We start from the raw sequence: 25,211 nt of genomic DNA on the forward strand, positions 1-25,211 counted from the left end.
TATCAGTGGAGAACACCCAGAAAGGGCAAGTATTATTGATGTATGAACATGGTCCGAAATTTACACTTACCTGAAATGTAAGGAAGCTAGTAGTACAACGTTTATTTATTCGATTTATATACTGCTGTGTATCAATTTATATGTATTGTTGAGACTTTGGGAAAAGAAAAGTTATCAGAAGTCCTTACAGTTACAAGTCCATCATGACATGGGTAAAAATTGATGCGAACCATATTTTTAGGTAAAGAATTTCGGATAAAAAAAATGTAACCAAACGCCATTATGTATTGAATAAAACAAGAGAACCAACGATACTGCTTCTTTAATAAGCACAAGTTTTTGATGCTGCACAAGTTTTGTTATTTTCCACTTTTTTTTTTTCTTTTATCACCAGTGCTCAACGAAAGAATTTTCTTGCTTCAATTTTTTTTTTCATATGAACACAAACAAAACCAGGCATAATTGTTTATCGTAAATTAGCCGCTCCAGCGCTTCTATATACAGTATGGGAGAAAAATTTCATTGAATTAGTCCAGAGCACTATCTTTATTTCTTCGGCTGTTCTTGCAGCCACTTCGTCACCGTTGCTTCCCGTAGCTCGATTTTCCAGTAAATTCATCATCGCAATAAAAAATAATAATTCACAGATAAATAAGCATACACAGAAACAATGAACTACCACAGAAAGATATTCATCCTTCTTTATTTTAAGACTCTTCACTGCTTGAGTTCAGCACTGCTTTCGCAGGAGACCTACTGGTAGCGTCCTCTATACTACTCACACTATCGGACCCAACCGGCCCTTGACCGAGCACGGGGTTGGAGGAACTAGGTTCTAGACTGCTATTTACAACGGCAACGGTGCTTTCGAGCTTACTGCTGCCGGAATTTGCGTCACCAGCCTGCTGATGGGCAACGTTTTCAATGTTGTAGATTTTGTCAGCGTCAGTAGAATCGCTGACGGAATCTATGTTGCTGTCCAGCTCCTGATGTTCCTCTTGCTGGCGCTGTTGTTGCTGCTGCTGATGCTGCGTAAGTACTGCCTCGGGAAAGATGAAGTTGTTTGCTTCGTAATTGCGCTGGTAGTTTAATCGAGGATCGACGGCCGATGACGCTGCAATGATTTCGGCACTCAATGGCTGTGCAGTTGCATTGCTGGAATTGACGGGGATCGATCCCGCGCCAGTGGATACCGGACCCGGACGAATGATTGTTGGTGATCGACCAACGATTCTGATCCTTAGGGGATGGTTCCTATTGTTCTGAACGTTGCCAAAACCGAACCGAAGTCGCTGGGCAAACAAGTTGTTGTTGTTGTTGAGGTTCATGTTACCTAGCAGTTCCATACCCGCGGAAACGTTGGCTCGTAGACTTTGAACCAAACTGTGTGCGATGTTCCGCAGAGCTGCTGGAACACCATTGGCGAAAGCCGGTGTACCATTGTTGTTGTTATTGTTCCCATTCATTGACAGTAACCCGTAGTATCTAGGTATGCTGATTAAGATATTTCGATTGTTGTTGTTGTTATCGTTGTTCCGACGTTGGAATCGAATGGCATTGATTATTCCGTCCAGCACAGTAGCTCGCTGCTGCTGTTGCTGTTGTTGCTGAGACCCATTTTGGGCAGCTGCCGCTGGTTGACCAGCTGCCTGTTGTTGTTGAGGTTGAGGTTGCTGCTGTGGTGGTGGTTGCTGTCTGTTGCTAGCAGCTGGAGGTGGATTGGGAACCTGACCGTCACGTGTTTGAAGGATAATTTGCTGCAGTTGAGCTTGCTGGATTATCACCGGCAGCTCATAATGGTGGAAGAAGTAGATCATCGAATGCTGGAAAATGGAATATGAAAAAAACAGTATTATAAAGAAAATCGATTCAGAAATTCAAGCAGCTATACTGCCTATAATCGCATATCACTCCCATATGGATTTTCGTTTATTTCACGATAACAACGTTTTCCACTATCGATTGGCATCTACTTTCATATTACGTGATAAAATTTCGTACTTTGATATTGAAAACACCATCAAGTCAGTTTATCCCATCACGCAAAGTAATTGCTTATCAGTCCTATTCTTAAATTCAATCGTCCAGAGGTGAAGTTACATGTTCTGATTTTCGAGTTGCCATATTTTTCGATGATATAACAAACATGCAAGCGTCAATGCAACTGATTTCAACTGGAAAAAAATATTAATTTAAATTTAATTACTATGATTTTTCAAATGATTACATGGCATTCGCACTTCGTAACTTCGACTTCGGTTATGGGCAGTATATATCATTTAAGGACCACACACATAAAAATTAAGAGTGCTTTAAATGTTACTTATTTATTTATCTGTGTAAAGTGTATAAAAATCTAATTTAAAAAAATGTATTGCGAAATCTGACTCTTCTTACTAATCTCGGCGAAAATCTCGATTCCAGATTCAAGAATTGTAGGTATGCAGAATAATGCATTGTAGGTATGCAGAATAATCCTGTGACACCCCAAATCTATCTAGGATTGACCAATGCATTCGGATTCGGGTGGCCAATAAGAAGAAGACCAACTTCTCTCGATTCGGATTCTGTAATCTGCTATCGAAAGAAGACTATTTGATTCATAAAATCCCACAAAAAGAATTCTCAAAACCAACTCCATTACTGCGATACAGGTAATAGAGTTGGTCACCCGCCATTTTGTGTGAAAAGCAGTCATATATTTGAAACTTTATTTCTCTAAACTGAAACAACTTAAAGGGTGATACGGTCAAAATTTGGTCAAGGGAAAACGCGTGTAAATCGGTGAAATCGTTTATTTAAAAAATCAAATTAAATTTCTTTTTCAAGTTCAATTAGTATAAAATTCAGGAAAAATATTCAGTAAGGCTTCCGTTTTTCCAAATCCGAATTGCCGGGCCTTACGCTTGACCCCTGCCATCAGATTTTGTACAGCCACCTTGTCCACCTTCTTCGCCGCAGAAAGCCAGTTTGCCTTGAACTGCTGCTCGCCCTTAGCAGTTTTTTTGGTCTTCTTTAGGTTCCGCTTGACAATAGCCCAGTATTTCTCAATTGGGCGGAGCTCTGGCGTGTTGGGAGGGTTCTTGTCCTTGGGAACCACCTGCACGTTGTTGGCGGCGTACCACTCCATGGCCTTTTTACCGTAATGGCAAGATGCCAAATCCGGCCAAAACAGTACGGAACAACCGTGTTTCTTCAGGAAAGGCAGCAGACGTTTATTCAAACACTCTTTCACGTAAATTTCTTGGTTGACAGTCCCGGAAGCTATGAAAATGCTGCTTTTCAAGCCACAGGTACAGATGGCTTGCCAAACCAGATATTTCTTTGCGAACTTTGACAGTTTCATGTGCTTGAAAACATCTGCTACCTTTCCCCTTCCTTTTGCCGTATAAAACTCCTGTCCCGGAAGCTGCTTGTAGTCGGCTTTGACGTAGGTTTCGTCGTCCATTACCACGCAGTCAAACTTCGTCAGTATCGTCGTGTACAGCCTCCGGGATCGCGCTTTGGCCGTCGTATTTTGTTTATCATCGCGATTTGGAGTCACTACCTTCTTGTAAGTCGATAGTCCGGCTCGTTTTTTGGCTCGATGCACGGTTGTAGACGATACACCCAGCTTATTTGCGGCATCTCGGAGAGAGAGGTTAGGGTTTCGCTTGAAACTACCGGCAACTCTCTTTGTCGTCTCAGCGGCTTCTGGTTTTCGATTTCCCCCCGATCCAGACTTCCTGGCTGTCGACAAACGTTCCCCAAATACTTTAATTACATTTGTAACGGTTGATTTGGCAACTTTTAGCGATTTTGCCAACTTTGCGTGCGAGTAGCTCGGATTTTCGCGATGCGCGAGCAAAATTTTGATACGCTGCTCTTCTTGCTTGGACGGCATTTTCACAACTGAAGAGTGAATTCCAAAATCAAAATAGGAGCAACATTCTACACACACACACCTTCAAAATGAGGGGTGTTCAGGTTTTTTAAATGCAAAATTGAAAGAAATACGTCAAGTTGATATTGACCAAATTTTGACCGTATCACCCTTTAGTGCTTAGGAATAAGATGTACAAGGTGGCCAGTGAATTTTCATTTTGAAATTCCCGGTTTTTCCCGGTTTTCCCGGTTCAAATCTTTAAAAATTCCCGGTTGTTAATATTCAACAAAAAAAAAACGAAATTGATAGCATTTTTTAGAACGTGCTGAAAGGAATTTACTGAAGGGATAAATATATGATTTTAGAAGATTCCCAACATTGTGGGGCTTTTGAATTTGTGTAGAGTCTGAAATTAGAACTTTTTTTTTTAATCTGTGATAAATAATAACCTTCTTGATGCAAGATTTGGAGAAAAAATTATTAAAATTTTAGATTTTGATAAATTTTCAAGATCACAGATTTGAAAAAAAAAGAATATCATACTTATGAGTCGTGGAGTCATAATTGCTAAGGGCATTTTAAGAGTTATAACAAATTACAGGACAATCTATTGAATCTAGTGGACAAACCCTGGAGTTTTTAGTTAAATTTAAAAGAATTCAAAGTGTTGATTTCGAACAAATATTGAGAAGGATTCCCACACAGCTTTCGAATGAGAAGTTCTGAGCAGAATACCAGAATTATTCTGACATGAAATCCTTAGAAATTTTTAGATGAATTTGGAGGGATTTCTGTGGAGAAGAATGCAAGTTCTAAATTAAATTTTTATGCAATTTTAGAAGATTTAAAAAGGAGTTGGGAAAAACAAAACTTTGCGAAAAATTCTTACGTGATTCTGAGGAGAATTGTATGGGGATCGTGAGGAAAATGACAGATAAATTTTAAGAAGTAGTTCAAGAGAATTATAACATAATTCAACAAGAAACAGAGTTCTTAGAGTGTTCTGGCAATAACTTCAACCCTAATGCGCAGGCCAGTGACAAGGCCTATACCACCAGCAGCGTTTGACAGTAGGCAGCATGTCCCGGGCTCAAATAATTTATTTTGCTGTGCTGGGCCCGTTGACACCGTATAACATGTTACCTACGCGCCTGCCACTGGGCTGCTAATGCGAAAGATTCAGCACAGAACTTCAACAAAATTGATTGCAAAAGTTTGCTGATAATTAGAAAGAAATACTTTAAAATACTTCCAAGGGTTTCTAAATAAAATTTAGAAAGATTTCTGCTGTTTTGAATAGGCCTTTTTAATGCACCACCAATGTAGAGTGCGCCAAGCGAATTCGAGAGGAAACGTCAGCCAAACCATTTGTTTACATCAGAATGAGGATTTTTCACAACGCAAATTAGAGCATTTTTCAATCAACATCTTGCCAATTTTCATCAGTAATTGCCATATTTTACGATTTTTCACAGATCTGAACAGATTTGCACCAGAACTATTCACACAGCACAGCAGATAACCACTAAGGCACTTTTATAATTTTCCATTTTTCTCACCAAAAATATTCCTGAACACTAGCAGGAGCCTTGCAAAAACGATTTAGAATTAAATTTTTCAACTGTAAATCAAGTTTTGGAGCATCTCAGATGAATCAATTTCTCAGGAAAAGTAAACAAAGTGTTCCGCTTCCTATGTCTCACGCCAAACATTTCAGCTCAAAACACTCTTTTTGACGTTCTCCTATTTACCACCAGAGGTTGAATCGATCGTTTAGTTTCTATTAAAAAGGCGTATTCTAAGAAGGATTCCTTAAATTTTTAGAAAGGGTTGCAAGGAAATTCCAAAAAGAATTCAACGGTAATTATTAATGCTAATGGTGGTTTCGACTGGTTGATTGGAATCACTTTAGCAATCAACATAAACCTAGATTTTTTCCTCGAGATGGTTAATTTCTGTATCGACAGTTGCTATTTCCAGTTTCGCAACAAATACTACCAACAAACAATTTGGAACAGCTATGGGCAGTCCTCTTTCTCCAATTCTGGCAGAATTGGTAATGGAAATCCTCCTAAGGACTGTCACCAAGAAACTAAACTTCCCAGTTCCAGTTCTCAAAAAATACGTGGATGATCTCATCCTGGCACTACCAAAGGAGCAAATCGAATATACACAGAACATTTTCAACGAATACAACCAACATCTACAGTTCACTGTCGAAAAGGAGGATCAATGCCGACTACCTTTCTTGGACACTCTAGTCATTCGGAACACGGACCAAACCATATCCACCCAGTGGTATTCAAAACCAATCTCATCAGGTCGGCTATTGAATTACCACTCGTTTCACCCCACTAGTATGAAGATAAACGTCGCTGATAATTTCGTAAAACGAGTCACATCTCTAACCAAAATCACCACCAACCAAAATCATCAACAACAATACAACATAATTCTTCAACAACTACGTCGGAACAACTATCCATCATCACTTATTAACAGAATGATAAGTCGAGCAAAATCAACTACCCCACAACATCAACACCACCACCAGATTGTTTCACAGCAAAACCAAACAAACAATCCAACACCGTCTGATGAAATTCCAGCAGCAAACCAATAACACCATCTACAGTTCAGAAGCATCCCGTACATCGCTCATCTCAGCCCCACAATAACCAGCCTCCTCAAGAATGATTACCCACAGGTAAAAGTCGCCTATAGAACACTAAAAAACACTAAAAACATACTTAGACCGGTCAAAAATCCAATTAATGATCTCGACCAACGCAACGTTATCTATAGCTTAGCCTGTATAGACTGCCAGAAAACGTACATTGGGATGACGAGAAACCAACTCAAAACAAGAATCAGTGGACATCGAAGCAATATAAACCAATACACAAAACTAATCCAAAACAACCACACGAACACAGATGAAGAGATACATAACCTAAAGAAAAAACAGCCATGATCAAGCACATCATCGAAGAACCCCATATGTTCAACCTAACACAACCAAAAATTCTGGACAAAACAAAAAAAATATCAACATTACCAATATTAGAAATGTGTCACATAGCACACACACCTAACACAGTCAACCACCGTACAGATGTACAAGGACTTAACAGCACATATGCAGGTCTGTTACACACAATCAAAAAGTCAACAACACGCAGAAGAAACACAACTGAGTTACTATCAGATCAGACACTTCAATATCAATTGGCTCACAATGATGATCATGACCCACCGTAAATAAATAATGACGGTGACCCCCCCCCCCCTTTTGTTGATGGTCCCACCATCTTATTTAAAACAAACGTTGCAGTGCTGTGCAAAAGATCACTTTAAAAATTTCCTAAAAATTAACAGTAAGTACAGTATGATCAACGAACAAAATACCATTTCAACACACCGATTATTTATCCAAATTAAATTAGACAGGTCATGAAAAATCTACATTTACGCTGTCCTCGATTCGTAAAAGTTTGTAACGGGAAACGATAGACATTAGTGAGTTAATTATTTGTGTAATTATGTTTAATTTATATGTTATATATGTGCAATACATTTTTTAGTAACCCTTGAGAAAGACCACAACCAAACGGTCGAAACGTCGGGAACGTAAAAAAATAATCGTTTCTACTAAAAGACTGAGAAAGCCACCCCATAAAGTGGTAATTATTAAGCGGGGTATTTTCTGGCTTATTTCAGAACAATTTCAAAATAATTCAGAGCAGAATTCCCAGTTAATTCTGGAATTCATATCGTGAGAATTTTGAACAACGAAAAATTTAAACCCTGTAAAAGAATAATTCAGTTTCGGTTTTTTACAAATTTGTGTTTCCAAAGTCCAGCATCTTCAATATTTTCTTTTAAGGACCAAGCACTTTACATCTGAAATTGAAACGACAAAAATCAATTTGCAATATTGCTGAGTGATTAAATTCTAAAAACAATAAGACGGGAAACTGAAGAAAATTATGCAGCAAATAGAGTAAGACATTCATTTGGTAAAGGATTACTTTGTTTTAATGGTATATTCTGAAATTCTGGTGTACAAATTTATTCCTATGTTATGGTTAATTTATTTTTCCCGGTTCTCTCACCGAATTCTCGGGTTTTCCCCGGTTTTCCCGGTTACTTTTCAAATTCCCGGATATTTCCCGGTATTCCCGGTTTTCCCGGTTTGCTGGCCACCCTGGATGTAGCTAAAAGCTTTCAAATGGTATATTTTTTATAAACAACTAGGAAAAGCATGCAATATAGACCAACGAAAAAAAAAACTTTTTTTTTCAACTTAAATGTTTAATACAAAAAAAAGTTTGTAATTGTGTACAGTCGGCACAACATCCACGATTATCTTTAGAGTGCCATGAGAGTGAAGCATGTTAGTGTGAGAAGTGATTATTCAAAGATAATATGGAGAACTTTACTAAGAAAAAAAGCTTTGCGAAAAAGATGAATGCTTCCGTAAAACTTTCGAACACTATCAAAGATTCGATTGTGATTGATTAACATTAAAACAATGACTTTAATCAATTAAAAAATATTGGGGATTTTTTCAAAGATAGTCAAGATATTTACCCCAATTCAACGTATCGCATCGTCCCTCTTTCACTTACGAGACACTAAAAGTCACTTTGTGAGGTGACTCTCCATGCAAATCAAATGTAGAGTCTTCTCACAAGGAGTGACTTTCATTGTCTCGCAATTGACAGAAGGTCAACGCGATGATCTTGACTTGTAAAGTTCCATCATCTTTTTGCTCCAGAATAGTGAGGAGGGCACCGAATACCATTCTGGGATTTACATATAACCAGAACATCTTGAACTCATAAAGATTTTAGGGACATTGATTACGACATAATTTAACCTTACTCAATGACCATAACTCCAGAACAGTTTGGAAGCAATTAATATTTGATCACTGATACTCTACGGGGCTGTGCAGAAACCACGTGGTCCATTTTTTTATGATTTTGAACCTCTCCCCACAACGTGGTCAAACGTCCATACAAATTTCTGAAAATTTGTATGGATCGTGAAATTTCGTCCCCCCTCCCTAAATTGACTACGTGGTTTCTGCATGGCCCCTAAGATGCATAATGCGTTAAACATCATTAGTAGGGACCTGATGGCATGTCAAATACGTCGACAATTTACGAGTCAAACCACATTGATTCAAGAGGACATCTAGATCTCAACTTGAGGGCATTTTGTAGACCTTAAGATGTAACATGATTTCAAAAACATCTTGAAGAATATCAAGACAAAATGCATAAAAAGCACGAACATATTGTTGGTCACCTTCTTGTCTGGAGCTTCCCCGCTGTGCAATGTGAACACCGTTTCTCAATGTAACAGCTATTGCTTTTGTTCTTGAATGGGATTTGTAGTATCTGATCATCCATTTTGGCGTATGTCTTATTTCCGCCACTTTCCAAGGGGCATCCAAAACATGTCCAGTTATGGCTTTGGGCAATAAGGTAACTTATGTGCTTATGTCTGTGAATGCTCATGTTATTCGATGCCACCCGATGCCCAATGATGTCCGGCAGTGGTCAATTTGGTCCTTTGTAATATGATTTTATAAATTTTCATTTGATTTTTTGCAAAGCTTTTACTGCTCCAAATAAAAAAAAAAACAAATGATGGGTTAAACTTCATGTTGGATTCTGACTTCTTCTTTGGCAGAATTTGTTTGGATGTGGCAATGTGATCCTTTGTAGACAATATAAGCATGTTCTTAAATTTTCATGTGATTGAATGAGCTACGTACAACATAGCATGCTTTTTTTTAATTGGCGTATAAACTCAAGCTAATATTGAATCCTGAACAAGACCGGGCACATTCAGTTAGTATTTAATAAATGATACTTGGAAAAGAGTCTGGCGATTTTATCTTTATTATTCGTATATTTGTATCAACGATCTTTTACAGAAGGTGGAAGCTCATATAGTGAAAACAAATTCGATTACCTGAATTTAAAGTTTAATCAGCAAAATACTGCCAAATGTCAGAATTTTGAATTGATTGCAGTAAAGAAATATTACTGATTGTCAGTAAAAGGTTGTCATTTTGACAGAAGTTGCAAGTGCTGAAAAATTCAGCAGCATTATTTTGCTGGAACGTATGCTGATCCTTCTTCAATTCTAAAATCAGCAAAATTTTGCTGATTTTCAGCGATTTAAATTTGATGTGTACTACATCTCGTCCATTATGCCTAACGCATGTAAGCCTACCCGCCTATTGACCTAGAGTAAAATTATATTTTATTTTAATATCAATATATTATTATGTTATTGCTAAGTTGCGTAAATATTATAAAATAAAAATCAGATGTGAACTAACAGATAAATTGTCAGATTTTGGCGGTACACGGTTCATGAAAACAACTCTAAATTGAGTATGGTACACTTTTTCTACACGCTATTCTGATTCCACCCAGAAACTAAGTAGATGGTACCCATTCTTATGTGCAGCAATTAGTTGTCAAAATCTGAGTACACTAGTTTTGTTATGATTAGTAGAATCTACCCAGATTCTGGGTTAATGGTTCTAATCGCATGTTTCTCAAATTTAGAATGGCACCGGTATGAATGGAAGATTTCAGCGCTATCAAATTATTCTACAATACCGTGGACGGGGTTCATTTTTAATTTTAACTTCTAGTAACCCTATGATCAGAACTTTGAGTTTCTGGTAGCCTTTTTTGTTGTTTCATATCGTTCCATTTCGCTTTACTCTATTCCATGTGCTAGATGACGTTTGAGCAATTTTTAGATTGCGCGGTGTGCAGATTAGCGGTGTTAGAACTAAAAAGTGTTCAGATTAAGAACGGCCGATTACCGGGGGTTCACGGTACTGCTGAAAATTTAACAGCTACGGAACTGTTTGAATAGTAAATCTAACACTAGGCTCAAGAGAATAGGCCTTTTTAATGCACCACCAATGTAGAGTGCGCCAAGCGAATTCGAAAGGAAATGTCAGCAAGCACAACGCAAATTAGAGCATTTTTCAATCAACATCTTGCCAATTTTCATCAGTAATTGCCATATTTTACGATTTTTCACAGATCTGAACTGATTTGCACCAGAACTATTCACACACAAGAAATCCAGCAGATAACCACTAAGGCAATTTTATAATTTTCCATTTTTCTCGCCAAAAATATTCCTGAACACTAGCAGGAGCCTTGCAAAAACGATTCAGAATTAAATTTTTCAACTGTAAATCAAGTTTTGGAGCATCTCAGATGAATCAATTTCTCAGGAAAAGTAAACAAAGTGTTCCGCTTCCTATATCTCACGCCAAACATTTCTGCTCACAACACTCTTTTTGACGTTCTCCTATTTACCACCAGAGGTTGAATCGATCGTTTAGTTTCTATTAAAAAGGCGTATTCTAAGAAGGATTCCAATTAACTTCTTAGAAAGGGTTGCAAGGAAACTCCAAAAAGAATTCAACGGTAATTATTAAGCGGGGTATTTTCTGGCTTATTTCAGAACAATTTCAAGATAATTCAGAGCAGAATTCCAAGTTAATTCTGGAATTCATATCGTGAGAATTTTGAACAACGAAAAATTTAAACCCTGTAAAAGAATAATTCAGTTTCGGTTTTTACAAATTTGTGTTTCCAAAGTCCAGCATCTTCAATATTTTCTTTTAAGGACCAAGCACTTTACATCTGAAATTGAAACAACAAAAATCAATTTGCAATATTGCTGAGTGATTAAATTCTAAAAACAATAAGACGGGAAACTGAAGAAAATTATGCAGCAAATAGAGTAAGACATTCATTTGGTAAAGGATTACTTTGTTTTAATGGTATATTCTGAAATTCTGGTGTAAAAATTTATTCCTATGGTATGGTTAATTTATTTTTCCCGGTTCTCTCACCGAATTCCCGGGTTTTCCCCGGTTTTCCCGGTTACTTTTCAAATTCCCGGATATTTCCCGGTATACCCGGTTTTCCCGGTTTGATGGCCACCCTGGATGTAGCTAAAAGTTTTCAAATGGTATATTTTTTAATAAACAACTAGGAAAAGCATGCAATATAGACCAACGATAAAAAAAAACTTTGTTTTTCAGTTTAAATGTTCAATACAAAAAAAGTTTGTAATTGTTTACAGTCGGCACAACATCCACGATTATCTTTAGAGTGCCATGAGAGTGAAGCATGTTAGTGTGAGAAGTGATTATTCAAAGATAATATGGAAAACTTTACTAAGAAAAAAAGCTTTGCAAAAAAAATGAATGCTTCCGTAAAACTTTCGAACACTATCAGAGAATTTTAATTGATTAACATTAAAACAATGACTTTAACATTAACATTAAAACAATGACTTTAATCAATTAAAAAACATTGGGGATTTTTTTCAAAGATAGTCAAGATATTTACCCCAATTCAACGTATCGCATCGGCCCTCTTTCACTTACGAGACACTAAAAGTCACTTTGTGAGGTGACTCTCCATGCAAATCAAATGTAGAGTCTTCTCACAAGGAGTGACTTTCATTGTCTCGCAATTAACAGAAGGTCAACGCGATGATCTTGACTTGTAAAGTTCCATCATCTTTTTGCTCCAGAATAGTGAGGAGGGCACCGAATACCATTCTGTGATTTACATATAACCAGAACATCTTGAACTCATAAAGATTTTAGGGACATTGATTACGACATAATTTAACCTTGCTCAATGACCATAACTCCAGAACAGTTTGGAAGCAATTAATATTTGATCACTGATACTCTACGGGGCTGTGCAGAAACCACGTGGTCCATTTTTTTTTATGATTTTGAACCTCTCCCCACAACGTGGTCAAACGTCCATACAAATTTCTGAAAATTTGTATGGATCGTGATATTTTGCTGATTTTCAGCGATTTAAATTTGATGTGTACTACATCTCGTCCATTATGCCTAACGCATGTAAGCCTACCCGCCTATTGACCTAGAGTAAAATTATATTTTATTTTAATATCAATATATTTGTATGTTATTGCTAAGTTGCGTAAATATTATAAAATAAAAATCAGATGTGAACTAACAGATAAATTGTCAGATTTTGGCGGTACACGGTTCATGAAAACAACTCTAAATTGAGTATGGTACACTTTTTCTACACGCTATTCTGATTCCACCTAGAAACTAAGTAGATGGTACCCATTCTTATGTGCAGCAATTAGTTGTCAAAATCTGAGTACACTAGTTTTGTTATGATTAGTAGAATCTACCCAGTTTCTGGGTTAATGGTTCTAATCGCATGTTTCTCAAATTTAGAATGGCACCGGTATGAATGGAATATTTCAGCGCTATCAAATTATTCCACAATACCGTGGACGGGGTTCATTTTTAATTTTAACTTCTAGTAACCCTATGATCAGAACTTTGAGTTTCTGGTAGCCTTTTTTGCTGTTTTGTTTTGATTCTGCGCTCCGTTTCGCATCGTTCAATTTCGCTTTACTCTATTTCATGTGCTAGATGACGTTTGAGCAATTTTTAGATTGCACGGCGTGCAGATTAGCGGGGTTAGAACTAAAAAGTGTTCAGATTAAGAACGGTCAGATTACCGGGGGTTAACGGTACTGCTGACAATTTAACAGCTACGGAACTGTTTGAATAGCAAAGCTTCCAGCAGGTAGTTGGTTAGTATATTAATTGAACTTTGAAAATCTTTTTAATTCTTCACCACTTTTCAGGTATGCAGTAGCGCAATTCTGGCCAATTTTTGTTGAAGGTTGTGAACCACACACTTAGAAATAACTAATTTTACACCCGACGGAATCCATCTTTGACACATTCGAGGAGAAGTACGTTTGATTGAGCTGAATTTTGCGTCTATTATGACTCAACTTTATGTCAAAATTGACACTCGTATATGTCAATCTCAGAGCACCTAAATTTACATGATTTTTTCTTAGTGTGCAATTTACAACACTCATTCAAAAGCGCATTCGATACGATATCCCTACTTGGGGATTGCAATGTTGAATTCCATTTCGAAAAATCATGATTAATCACCTCATCAGAGGAGCCAGTCGGATGAGGTTATGTTTGATATAGAGCTTCTGCAGCGGGACTACGCTTTTCATATCTAACAAAATGGATAAAGTTTACCCAGATGGAAAACGTTAACATCTGAGTAACCTCAACCCAGTTTCCTTCAAAAGTATGTTTACCCAGATCTATGTAAAATGCTTGTTTACCCATTTTTGGAGAGGTTCAGTTTTGACCGAACTGGATCGACACTACCCAATTTTGTGTAGTGAGCATTTTACCGGCTATCAACTTAAAACAAACATCTAAGATTAAATATTATTCTTGTTTATTGTTTTTTTTTTCTATTACATATTATATTATGTTTTGCCATAACCTCCAGATTGAATAATATTGTAAATTGCAATATAATTTAAAACATGGGGGCGACCCCGGCGTAGTGGTTAGCATCCATACCTCTCACGCCAAAGTCACGAGTTCAAATCTCACCCCCGGGCAAGTCACGAATGACCCAAGAGCGTTAAAATGACTATAATAAAAAAAGAAAAAAAATTAAACATGTAATTTTCTACAATACTGAGTCAAATTTTACTCAACTGTGAGTTGTTTTTGATAGCCTTGTTGATATTGAGCTGTCAACTGCTAAGCGCTCAATTTACAGTGTACTAGTCACCTTTCGTGTCACTAGTGCCGCTAGTGTCGGGAAAAATCGATAATAGAAGAGTGAACCATATTGTCACTTTATAATATTTGGTGGCATGCTATTTGCATAATTTGCTGATATTTTGGGTCGCTTTTTAAAGACTTTGTAACTTTTTTTTAAGATGTCCCTATTTTTGACATTCCTGCTTGAACTGCAATGAAAAATTCGTTCGAAAAATGTGCTACAATATGCTTAGTTTAGCGGCGCCGGTGGTGTAGTTGTAAGAATGATTACCTCTCCCACATCTCTGATCACGCCTTCCTTCGGAAGGGAAGTTAAGCCGTTGGTCCCCCGTTCATGAGGGTCCAGGTGTGGGAGCTGCTCTGGCGTCGGTAGCATTGGTGCTCAGCACGGAAAACAAATCAAGGAAAAAAGCATGCTTAGTTCCTAGTTGGAAGTTCATTAAACTAACGAAGGGAAAAGTACGCAGAAGAAACCAAGACGACACATATTCAAAGCACACTTTTATTTGCGATTCATCACCATTGAGGAGGCACAGGTTTTAACTTCAAAATACAATAGTTAGGGTGACCAGTTAACAGAGAAAACCGGAAAATGTTTGAAACTCGATGCCACTGGAAAAAAAAAACGGGATGAACCCGTTAACTCCGATGCCAAATTGAAAAAAAAATACCTCCCCTCTCTTTAAAAAAACGATACTTGGACTGGACTAGATTTTCAGGATACAGTCACTTTGATGAATTATCAAAGGATTTTATTTTTTATTTTTTCCCAAAGCAATTTTGAACCGAATTTAGAATAGATTATAGAGATACACTCCCGATCAAATGTTTAGGATCACTCAAAAAATATAAATGCAAATGTTTTTGTTCATAGCTCTGCCATTTTACGTCAAATTTTAATTATTTAAATGTAATTTGAAAGGTATTGATTTTTTTTCTCAGAATTGGGTCGCCAAATTTTGAAATGAAATTAGTATAGTTGAAGATGCTAATTTCAAATAACAGACTATAGTGGTAATTTTTATACGATAGATGAGGAGATGCAAGTATATAGAGAGTAGAAAGCGAGCAAGGACAACTTTTCAGGAAGGTACAAATCGGTTTGATCATCTGTCTTTACCAACCCCCCCGTTGGAGAGGGATGGTGAGGGATATTCCCCCCCGCCACCACTGACAAAAAGAGACGATCGCCGACTCGCTCATGTACCAACGATGTGTTTGAAACAGTTCTATCGATTTACCACACTCAAGTTGTTATCCAGTCGTAGGTTTGGAAATTGCAGCTATTGTTACCTCTACCACGGTATGTGCCTTTGTCATCGTCGACTTGACGATCTCGAGATAACACGGGTAGGGTAGGTGATGCTACTGTACCTTTCGACCAATGACAGTATTTGATGGTAAGCTCCCATCCCTATCCAACGGGGGAGTTTGGTAAAGAGAGATGATCAAACCGATTTGTACCTTCTTGAAAAAGTTGTCCAGCTCGCTTTCTCTTCTCTAAATACAATTTTCACACTGTCGTACTCTAACGGAACTATCAACTCTATACTTTCATCTCCTCATCTATCATATAAAAATTACCACTTTAGTCTGTTATTTGGAATTAGCATCTTCAACTATGTAAATCGTTGACTTCACGCAGAAGTAATACAAAACATATAGTCAAAATGAAATTAGTAATTGAATCCTTATTCTATGCCGATCCAGGAACTTTAGTAAAAATTTGGTGGAAAAATGTAGAATATATTTTAAATCAATAAAATAGTAATTCATGTCATCGATCATAAGTTTGGGGTCACCCACAAAAATGTAGATCTGAGTAGAACAACGCTGAATAGGATTCAAAAGAAATTTTAATGAAAATTCCAAACAGTTTTTGACGCTAATTCTTAACGAACTATGAGTAAAATTTGGACGAGAAGGAGGATTATACTCTGAGGAGAACTCCAAGGTTATGTAAAAGAATAATCTTAAGACATTCTGAGGATAATGTCAAAAAGATTCTAAGAGAAAAGGAATTCGGAGCATATTTTCATAGGAGTTTTCGGAGAATTCATAGAGGGTATATTACGAAAGACTACAATGAAATCTGAGTGTTATTCCTTCAGAACCTTAAATGAATTCAGTCAAAAATTTATAATAAATAAATGATGATGGTCCCACCTCTGACCCCTACAAAGGTTTGAGCTGGTCGATTTATCTTTAAGACAATTATATGACATTTTAACCAGGTTAGCAAACAAAATCGAACTGGGTTCAGTTACAGCTATAAATTTCCTCTAGAGTTTACAGTTGCTTCACAGCGATATAAATGTGGAAAAGCTCAGGCGTCCACCTCTTAGTTCGCCTTTTTGTCCACCTAAAATATTCAAAAGTATTACAAGCAATCAAGAGTTAATGAACAATCAACTAAAATTAACATACACTAGCAACCCCGCAACTGATGCTATCATAATTTTCAGCAATGTCAGGAATGCTCACGAACCCCCAACATTTGCCAGAAAACTTACTACTAACTCAAGGTATCTTCCAAATAAGCTTCAAAATTGCATTTTTTTTTTATCAAATGTTAAATTCAGTCCTCTATATCCGTTATACGCGCGCGAGGCTCAAACCTTTGTAGACTACTTTTTTTTAATTAATCTACTATTAAATCAAATATTAAAAATCCATAATCACCATCGTGGCGAACAAAAATAGTTTTTTCAGTGCTACAATAATTATTGAAAAGTCGTTATGACAGCTATCCATATAAAACAATCCGTTAGGGTTAGAGATAACTTCTTCAAGATACATAATTTGTCAATTTATGAAAAATCAGTGGATAACTGCTCAAAAGACTGTTTTAACGTGTGAAATGTAGTGTCTTTTAAATTCTGTAAGTGTTGCTGAACATTTGATATGTCTAGGCAGCGAATTGAAAACATTTATTCCTTTAAAATATAATGAATTTTGTGAAGCACAAGTCAAGAAATGTGGTGTTCTTATTTAAAATTTAAAATTTATAGAAAGTATTATATCTATGTATGAAAGTCACTTCCTCTTTCAATTCGATCACACAAATATCGAGGCAGCAAACCGTTAACTACTTTAAAAATGAACGCCATAGTCAAATATACAATTCTTTGCTTCACCGACAACCTTTGTAAGGCGTCTAACATCAAAGTTGAGGAAGTGAATCTATTACATCTCAAAATCAAACGCATTATTTTATTCTGCGAGCGCTGTAATCTCGATATTTGTGTTGCATTGACCAGACATAAAATGCTTTTGGTTGTATCGCCTGGTTGAGGCGTATCCTGATTTAATAACGTACCCAATACTCCAACTCCGTAGTACTTATGAGGGTGTCACTAATTCGGTGACCTCTCGTTGAGTAAGTACTACATCAACATTTCCTTTCATATCCCAAGTTACGGTAAACATAGAATATAGGCACACAAAAGGAAAAGTTCGCGTGTCATTGTGAGTTTCGTGAACTTTTCCTGTAGATTGATTAGAGACCCGTTTTTTTCTGTTTTTAAACAAGGGAAGATAGAACTAGGGTTCCTTCTCTCTTTTCCTTTCTCCTACGGCCTTTTATTCCTTTTTTGCTCTTCAAAAAGCGAGTCATGGCGCTATAACCATAAGCCATATAGGGCTAAGACAAGAGCTAGTGCTCATGTCCCAACCACTCTAGGAAAATGGAGCATCATTTAACTTTTTTAGATTAGATGCTCCCAACGACCAATCATTTATATCAACGGAACGTACGGTACGAGATGTCCACGTTTCATCCATTTATTGAATTCTGCCAGGGAGGCAGCTCCCACACCTGGACCCTACCTATCGACCCATCAACTCATGAACCGGTGACCAACGGCTTTACTTCCCTTCCGAAGTAAGGCGTGATCAGAGATGTTATGCCTCAGAACATCCCGGCGGCGCTGACTGGGATTGAACCCAGGCCTTTTGAAACTAGACTACTGCTTTGTTCAAAACTCAGATGGCATTGTGCTGGCAGCTTTAAATGTAAAGTCGAGATCAGGCAGGAGATCCTAAGCCTTGAAATTGACTAAATTCGTTTCTATCGATAGCGCCAACCCCCCCCTGCAGAATAATTCCAACTTTCTCTGGATAATCAATCTTTACAGAAGCCAACTTAAAGTTGGTGCATACTTCTTCAGTTGAAATTTGTCTTAATGGCTCACCCCTACTGTCTGTATTGTAAACACCCACATAGAAGACGCTTTGGATTTCTCTGGCGTACCAGTGTCACGTGGTTCAATTATATTCTTCACGTGTACAGAATTCTATGTAACGCTCACGTGACCTGCAGCTCCGCTACCAAGAACATTCAAAGACAAACCCCGTCCTCTCCCAGCAGGGGCTATGCATGTGCTCTTAATTCGCAAAAGTCATCAATGGCTCGTGCAGTCTATGGGGACACGATGATGATGTATACTATAAGAAAGATGGTAGTTACGAACCAACATCAGAAGCAGAAAATCGAGCTTTCTTACAAGTTTCCTGTTTCTGGCTTGGGAAAGAGAGGTGATGGCATATAATTTAAAATTAGTCTCAAATAACTCAATATGCGACGGCACCTGTGCGATCCAGAGAGTCGCACACGGCAGCGTTTCTCAGCGGTCGACGCAAGATCTAGCAACGTGACGCTGTCAGACGTTTCCATCATAACGCTCGGTAGGTGTGGTAAGGCGAAGAGAGCGTGTAGACCGGAAGCCACCGGGGTGATACTTTCCATTGATTATGTATATAGTTTTCAGACGCAGTTTTCCATTTTCTCATTATACTTGGTGCGGTGGGTGGAGGTGGGAAGGCTTGCTGTGCAATGGCGACGATTACGTGAAAGAAATCCTAGAATGGCACAACGCAACGGCAGAGAATGAGAGATGCGAGGAAATGGAAAACTTTCACCCTACACCGGAAGCCGGGTAACAGCTCAACCGCTTCACCAACCTCAGTGGCGCTGCGGATGCTGGCGAGTGATTGAGGGGGAAACCTATCAGAAAGAGAGACGGATTTTTTTTTTCGGTTACGTAAAATTTTTCTCATCAAATAGCTGTCATTTGCATAGGCGTGTGTTTTTCTTCGGTTTGGCTTCCACCAGGGAGGGGGTTTTCCCTGGTACTCTCCGAGAACAGCAGCATTAGCATGTACCTACCAACGTAGATTACCGAGCCGCATGATTATGATGTAAATAATTCCGTGTGGAGCAACGTGAAATGAACAGCGGAACGACAACCAAAGTAATTTATGTCGTCAAGTAATAATGATGAATTTGGTATGTGATGTGCCTGCCAAACGAGCGGAATTTTTTGCAAGAAACATTTTCTTACTTAACTGAAAGAGTAAGTTTTTGTCAAAGCTGAAGCCTGTCATTGTCTTTGAAGTATTTCACGGCACTGGACACTGGACAAAATTTCATTCATTTTTCGTCAATGACAAAGGTGTACATTGCAATAAAAAGTGTGTCCATATTTAATTTTGACCAAACGTTAGGCGATGATCAAATCTTAGTGGGGATTTGAACACCCTAAACACTCTTCTAATGCTTAGAAGCTATCGAAAACAAATACAAAATTAACTGTAAAACCCAGAATACAAACACACAAACGCCTAACATTTTGCAAGCACAGGACGAAACAATATATTAAAAAGATCGATTAACAATTCCCAAAATATACCCCATATGCCCTTAAAACAGAAAATACCTCATTAGTAATCCATTAATACTCAGAAGGTTTTCCGAAACAAAAATCTATCGTACTCCCATGATTTACGAGCAAAAAAGGTGCTGCCAACGAAGTAAGCCAACAACAACAAAAAATCTTGCCAATTTACTAACTTCCGATGGTCATTAAGTTTTAATCCACAGGCGCATTCTATCGCAGTCAGTTTCAATATTCTTGACAACAAAAACAAAAGAAGGATCAATTCTTAAGTACGCTCAGCAGCTGCTTACTTCGTAATAGCACTTTCTTCTTGCATAGCACCATCATCCCCTCACTTGCTAGATACACATTTAACTTATTAGCACCTGATGATGTATTGTTTTATAATTGGAAAGTGTTGGTTCATAATTTATAAATAGCATTACCAATGGCTTACTCGGTTCCTCTTGCAGTGTTTCTACTGCACCGTTCTTGTTCTTCCCGAAGGTAATAGAAAAAAAGGACGATGGAGGATGGATTTTCATTTCCTTCTTTTCGCATCAAGACAAGGCGAAAAAAAGACGCGAACAGCACCCGGGAATATTGACGAACTTCCACTTTTATTATTCGTTTATTGTTTGATTAATGATGCAACTTTACTCATTCATTCAACTATGGTTGAAATAATCTGGCATCAGCAAGGGAAGGAAGTAGACCCTACCTGTATGTCCTCTGCCGGATAAGCGTCATTGTTTTTCACTTCACCTTGTCCGAAACGTATTTTTACAATATCGTTCACTCCCGCTCACTTGATACTAATTGGATTAGTGGAGATATTGCTTTCTTTTGAAAACTGACGCAGCCACAAGGTTGGCGGGAGAGGGGTCAGCACGCTGAGGTGTAATCACTTTCGCAGCACAGAACTCAACAAAAGGGTCGGAAAATCGTCTTCATTTCTCTTTAAGTTTTGACCACATTTTTGCGTTGCGGAAAAAGCTGAAATTTTCTAGGCTCGACTGAGTTGAACATGTGAAGGTACCAAAGTTTTTCCTACCTCAATTAGTGCTCCTGCCAGAAGAATGACTTGATTTCAACGACCAACGGTTGACCGAACCAATCGGACTCCAGTGGGCAGAAAAACTTTTCAAGTGTCAATATTTGATTGCACTTTGATCGTTATTTCAGTGTGGCGTTTGGTCTGACTTTTGTGGAGCTTCTTTCCAAACTAAAGCAGATTGCCGGCAAGCACTCGTTTTAATTAAGGCCTATTCTTTCCTTTTGATTCGTGCGCAGCTAACCGTGCCAAATTAGGTTGAACACTGACTAATTTAAGCGTTTGCCTGCACAACCTACGAGCGGATGACACCCCCCCCCCCCCCACCCCAAGGAAAAGTTTAATGGGTTTGGGCTATTCCTGGAATCGGTTTCGATTACGATCGACCATTATTGTTGGAAGGGTCTCGCTGGAAGCTCTTTAAATAATTAACGCATTTCTTTGGGAACGTTTGAAGTTTAAAGAAACCGTGTTGGCCCTTTTGCGAACAATTTGAAAACCGCACTCATTTGTATCACTTACCTGAATGAAAAGCCACGAAGTAAACAGGGACAAGTTGCTGTACTGTCCGTTGAATCGGTAGTGATAGGCGTAGAATGAAAAATGGTACAAGTAGAAAAATCTGAAAAGAGACAAAGAAAACAAATGTCAGTCAAACCTCATCCATAAATAATCAAGAACTAATTTCGCGCTCGAAATGGACACCCATCCAGCAGCGAGACATCAACCTTATAGCCACCATTAAAATTTATCACTTCCCCATACAGAAGATACAAACGGAAATCCACCATTCCATATCACACACGAAATTGATGGGTTTTAATCGAAAGGATTTGTGTTATCCGTCCACCTGGATCCGTCCGCCGGTCGTTCGAGAACAGCAGAGAAGGAAAACGTTCATTTTCCTCTCCGTTTGCAGCCATAAATCGAACAAATTTGAATTTATAGCTCGCTTGATTGCCAACTCGAAGGTGTTTGTGTCCTGTAGGTGGTCATGAGAAGGCCAAGGAATATTGACTTCCTAGCATCAACAGCAGCGGTTAGCGGAAACAGCAGTGACAAGATTCGGACGCAGAGGTGAGGCTGGGTATTAGCAGATATCGGCAGTTGAGCCTCGCGACCCGATGAGTGGCGCTCCCGGTCAAGTCCCGATTCAGCTTGCGAAGTTGTGCACCCAGCGTAGTCAATCGTCTATACTTTTGATAATTTGTATGGACCATAGACAGTCGTCAATATAAGAATGAAGAGATAAGATAAGAATGAATTTAAAATACTAGCATCAGATTTTCCTCGCTATTTTTATTCACACTTTGAACTTCATAGATCCAAAGTTGATTAATCTACAGTAACAAATAAATTAAAAAACCAGAGGCTTGAAATTATTATTATTTTTTTTTTTGGAAGATGCATTTTTCTTAGAAATTTTAAATTTGATCTAGTTCTGGACTAAAAAGCTATAATACATCAAGAAATTTTCAAATTAAAACTTATAGGAATTTCTGAGGAGCACAACTCCCTTGAACTTCAGAGGAAAATTCCAAGGGCATTCTGAGGATAATTTCATAAAGCTTGTGGGAGAAAACTAATCCGAGACAGAAGCTCTAGGATTTTTTTTAAATACTAAAAACAGGATAACAATTAAATCTGAGGACATCTTCAAAGGAATTCGGAGAAAATAAATTCAGTAGAAATTGCCAAACAAATAATGCGAAGAAATCTAAGGAACTGTGAGGAGAAATGCAAATGAATTCTAAGGAGGCTTTCAATGTGAGTAGAATTCCAAGGGAAGGAGTGAGATGAATTCAATTAATATTCAGAGAATCATTCCAAAGGGTTTCTTATTCTGGAGAATATCAAGGTAGTTCCGAGGAAAACTAAAAAAAAAATAGAATTCGGAGGATAGCTTGATCGAAATGTTGAGGAATATTTCAATGGAAATCTCCGTTGAATATGGAATGGATTATTCTGAGGTCTTCAGAACTAGTTGAAAGTTCCAAATTTTTCCTTAAGTTAATGAAACTGCCTTGAATTTCTTTTGTAGTTTGAGAAACTAGCCTGATGGTTACAATACTTCTCATCAAATTCCTTAACTTCCCTAAACTTATGACCTATTAAATTTGCCTCAATTTTTTTTAACAATTTCCTCTGAAGGTTTAACAATTCTCTGAGGTTCTCTTAACTTCTTTAAAATTTATGGGACTTCTCTAATGTTAACGGAACTACTCTGAGGTTCTCTGTTCTTTTCTGAATTTCTCAAAACTTTTCTAAAGTTTTTGAAGCTCTCATGAAGCTTGTTGTACTGCGTTGAATTTAATTGAACCGTCCTAAAAATGATTAAGCTTCAGTGAACTTCTGAACATATGCGAAAACCTCAATTAACTTATTAATGTCTCTGAAGTTATCTGAAAATCTAAGAACTGCTTTAAATTTCCCACTAATTTTCTGAAACTAATGGAACTGACCTCCTCCTGAAATTTCTTCAATTATCGGAGCGAACTAAACTTCTTTTAAATGCTGCTGCATTTTGCTAATGTACATAAACATTCCTGAAGTTTTTTTTTTTTGGTTTGTTTTTTCCGTCGATCTTGTTTTCCGTGCTGAGCACCAATGCTACCGACGTGCCAGGAAGGCAGCTCCCACACCTGGACCCTACCTATCGACCCATCAACTCATGAACCGGGGACCAACGGCTTTACTTCCCATCCGAAGGAAGGCGTGATCAGAGATGTTATGCCTCAGAACATCCCGGCAGCGCCGACTGGGATTGAACCCAGGCCTTCTGGGGTGAGAGGTAATCACGCTTACCACTACACCACCTGTGCCGTTCATTCCTGAAGTTCGCGGAACTCCTTTTAAGCTCCACAGATTTGTATGAAGTACTCGAAATGTTTCTGAAAAACACTGTCCTTTTGTGAAGTTTTTCTAAATTTCTGGAACTTTTGTGCTCCCGCAGATTTCATGGAATTAGAACGAAATAATTAATATAGTTCTATGATTTTCACTGTAGTTCTCAAGATTTTTCTGAAGTTCATGAAACTTCCCTTAAATTATCGACACATATTTAAAACTTCAATAGTCTAGACTTTCCTGGTGTTATTAAAACTGCTTAAAAACTTACAGAATTTCTCTAAAGTTCTCTAGACTGCCCTGAATTTATCAGTATTTTTTAAGTACCCGCAACTTCACTGTAATAGATTAATTTGCCTTGAAGCTTCGGCAATTTTCCTCAAGGATTTTAACCATTATAAACGCTCACTAATTTTCCCTGAACTTTCTATTCTTACCTGAAGTTCTTTAAATATTATAATATTATATTATAATTCCCTGACGCTTCAGACGTTTTTGGATCAATCATAGCATTCTTGAAAAACCTCATAACTCCAAGGAACTCCTTGTAAGTCACTGAAAATTTGCTTAAGTTAATGGGATTATTCTGAAGCTATCTAATCGTCCTCGAAGTAGTCGGAACTTCGCTGAATATCATGAAACTATCTAAAAATATCTAAATGTATTAGAAGTTCTCTGGAATTTTTTGAAGATATCGCTGCTTGCTGAAAATTCTCGCTTTTTTTTTAATTAATGGAATTTTAGTTTAGAATTAACAATAGTTGCAATTTCCAAACCTACGACTGGATGCCTTCCTTCAAATAACAACTGAAGGGCGGTAAAAAATCGGTAGAACTGTTTCAAACACACAGTTGGTACTTGAGCGGGTCGGTTTTCATCTCTTTTTGCCAGTGGTGGCGGGGGGGGGGACACCCCTCACCATCCCTCTCCAAAGGGGGAGTTTGGTAAAGAGAGATGAAAAAACCGATTTGTACCTTCCTTAAAAGTACAGTTCCGTACTCTAACGGAACTATCAACTCTATGCTTTCATCTACTCCATCTATCGTATAAAAATTACCACTACAGTCTGTTATTTGAAATAAGCATCTTCAACAATGAAATTTTGTTGATGTT

The 25,211-nt window shown here is 37.8% G+C and overlaps 1 protein-coding gene across 1 annotated transcript in view; it reads right to left on the reverse strand.

The window, feature by feature from the left end:
- Positions 1-280: 280 nt before the first annotated feature.
- LOC135703419 (membralin) overlaps positions 281-25,211 on the reverse strand; it is a 255,673-nt gene continuing 230,742 nt past the window's right edge. Inside the window, exons 9-10 of the mRNA XM_065224637.1 lie at positions 21,774-21,873; positions 281-1,823 (exon numbers count right to left, since the gene is read on the reverse strand). Coding sequence (XP_065080709.1) covers positions 708-1,823; positions 21,774-21,873 — 1,216 coding nt within the window. The 3' untranslated portion in view covers positions 281-707. The remainder of the gene's footprint in view (positions 1,824-21,773; positions 21,874-25,211) is intronic.

The sequence above is a fragment of the Ochlerotatus camptorhynchus genome, unplaced genomic scaffold (genome assembly GCF_037179485.1).
Source record: "Ochlerotatus camptorhynchus isolate MF236.1 unplaced genomic scaffold, CSIRO-AGI_Acam_v1.1 ptg000213l, whole genome shotgun sequence".
Taxonomy (NCBI): Eukaryota; Metazoa; Arthropoda; class Insecta; order Diptera; family Culicidae; genus Ochlerotatus; species Ochlerotatus camptorhynchus.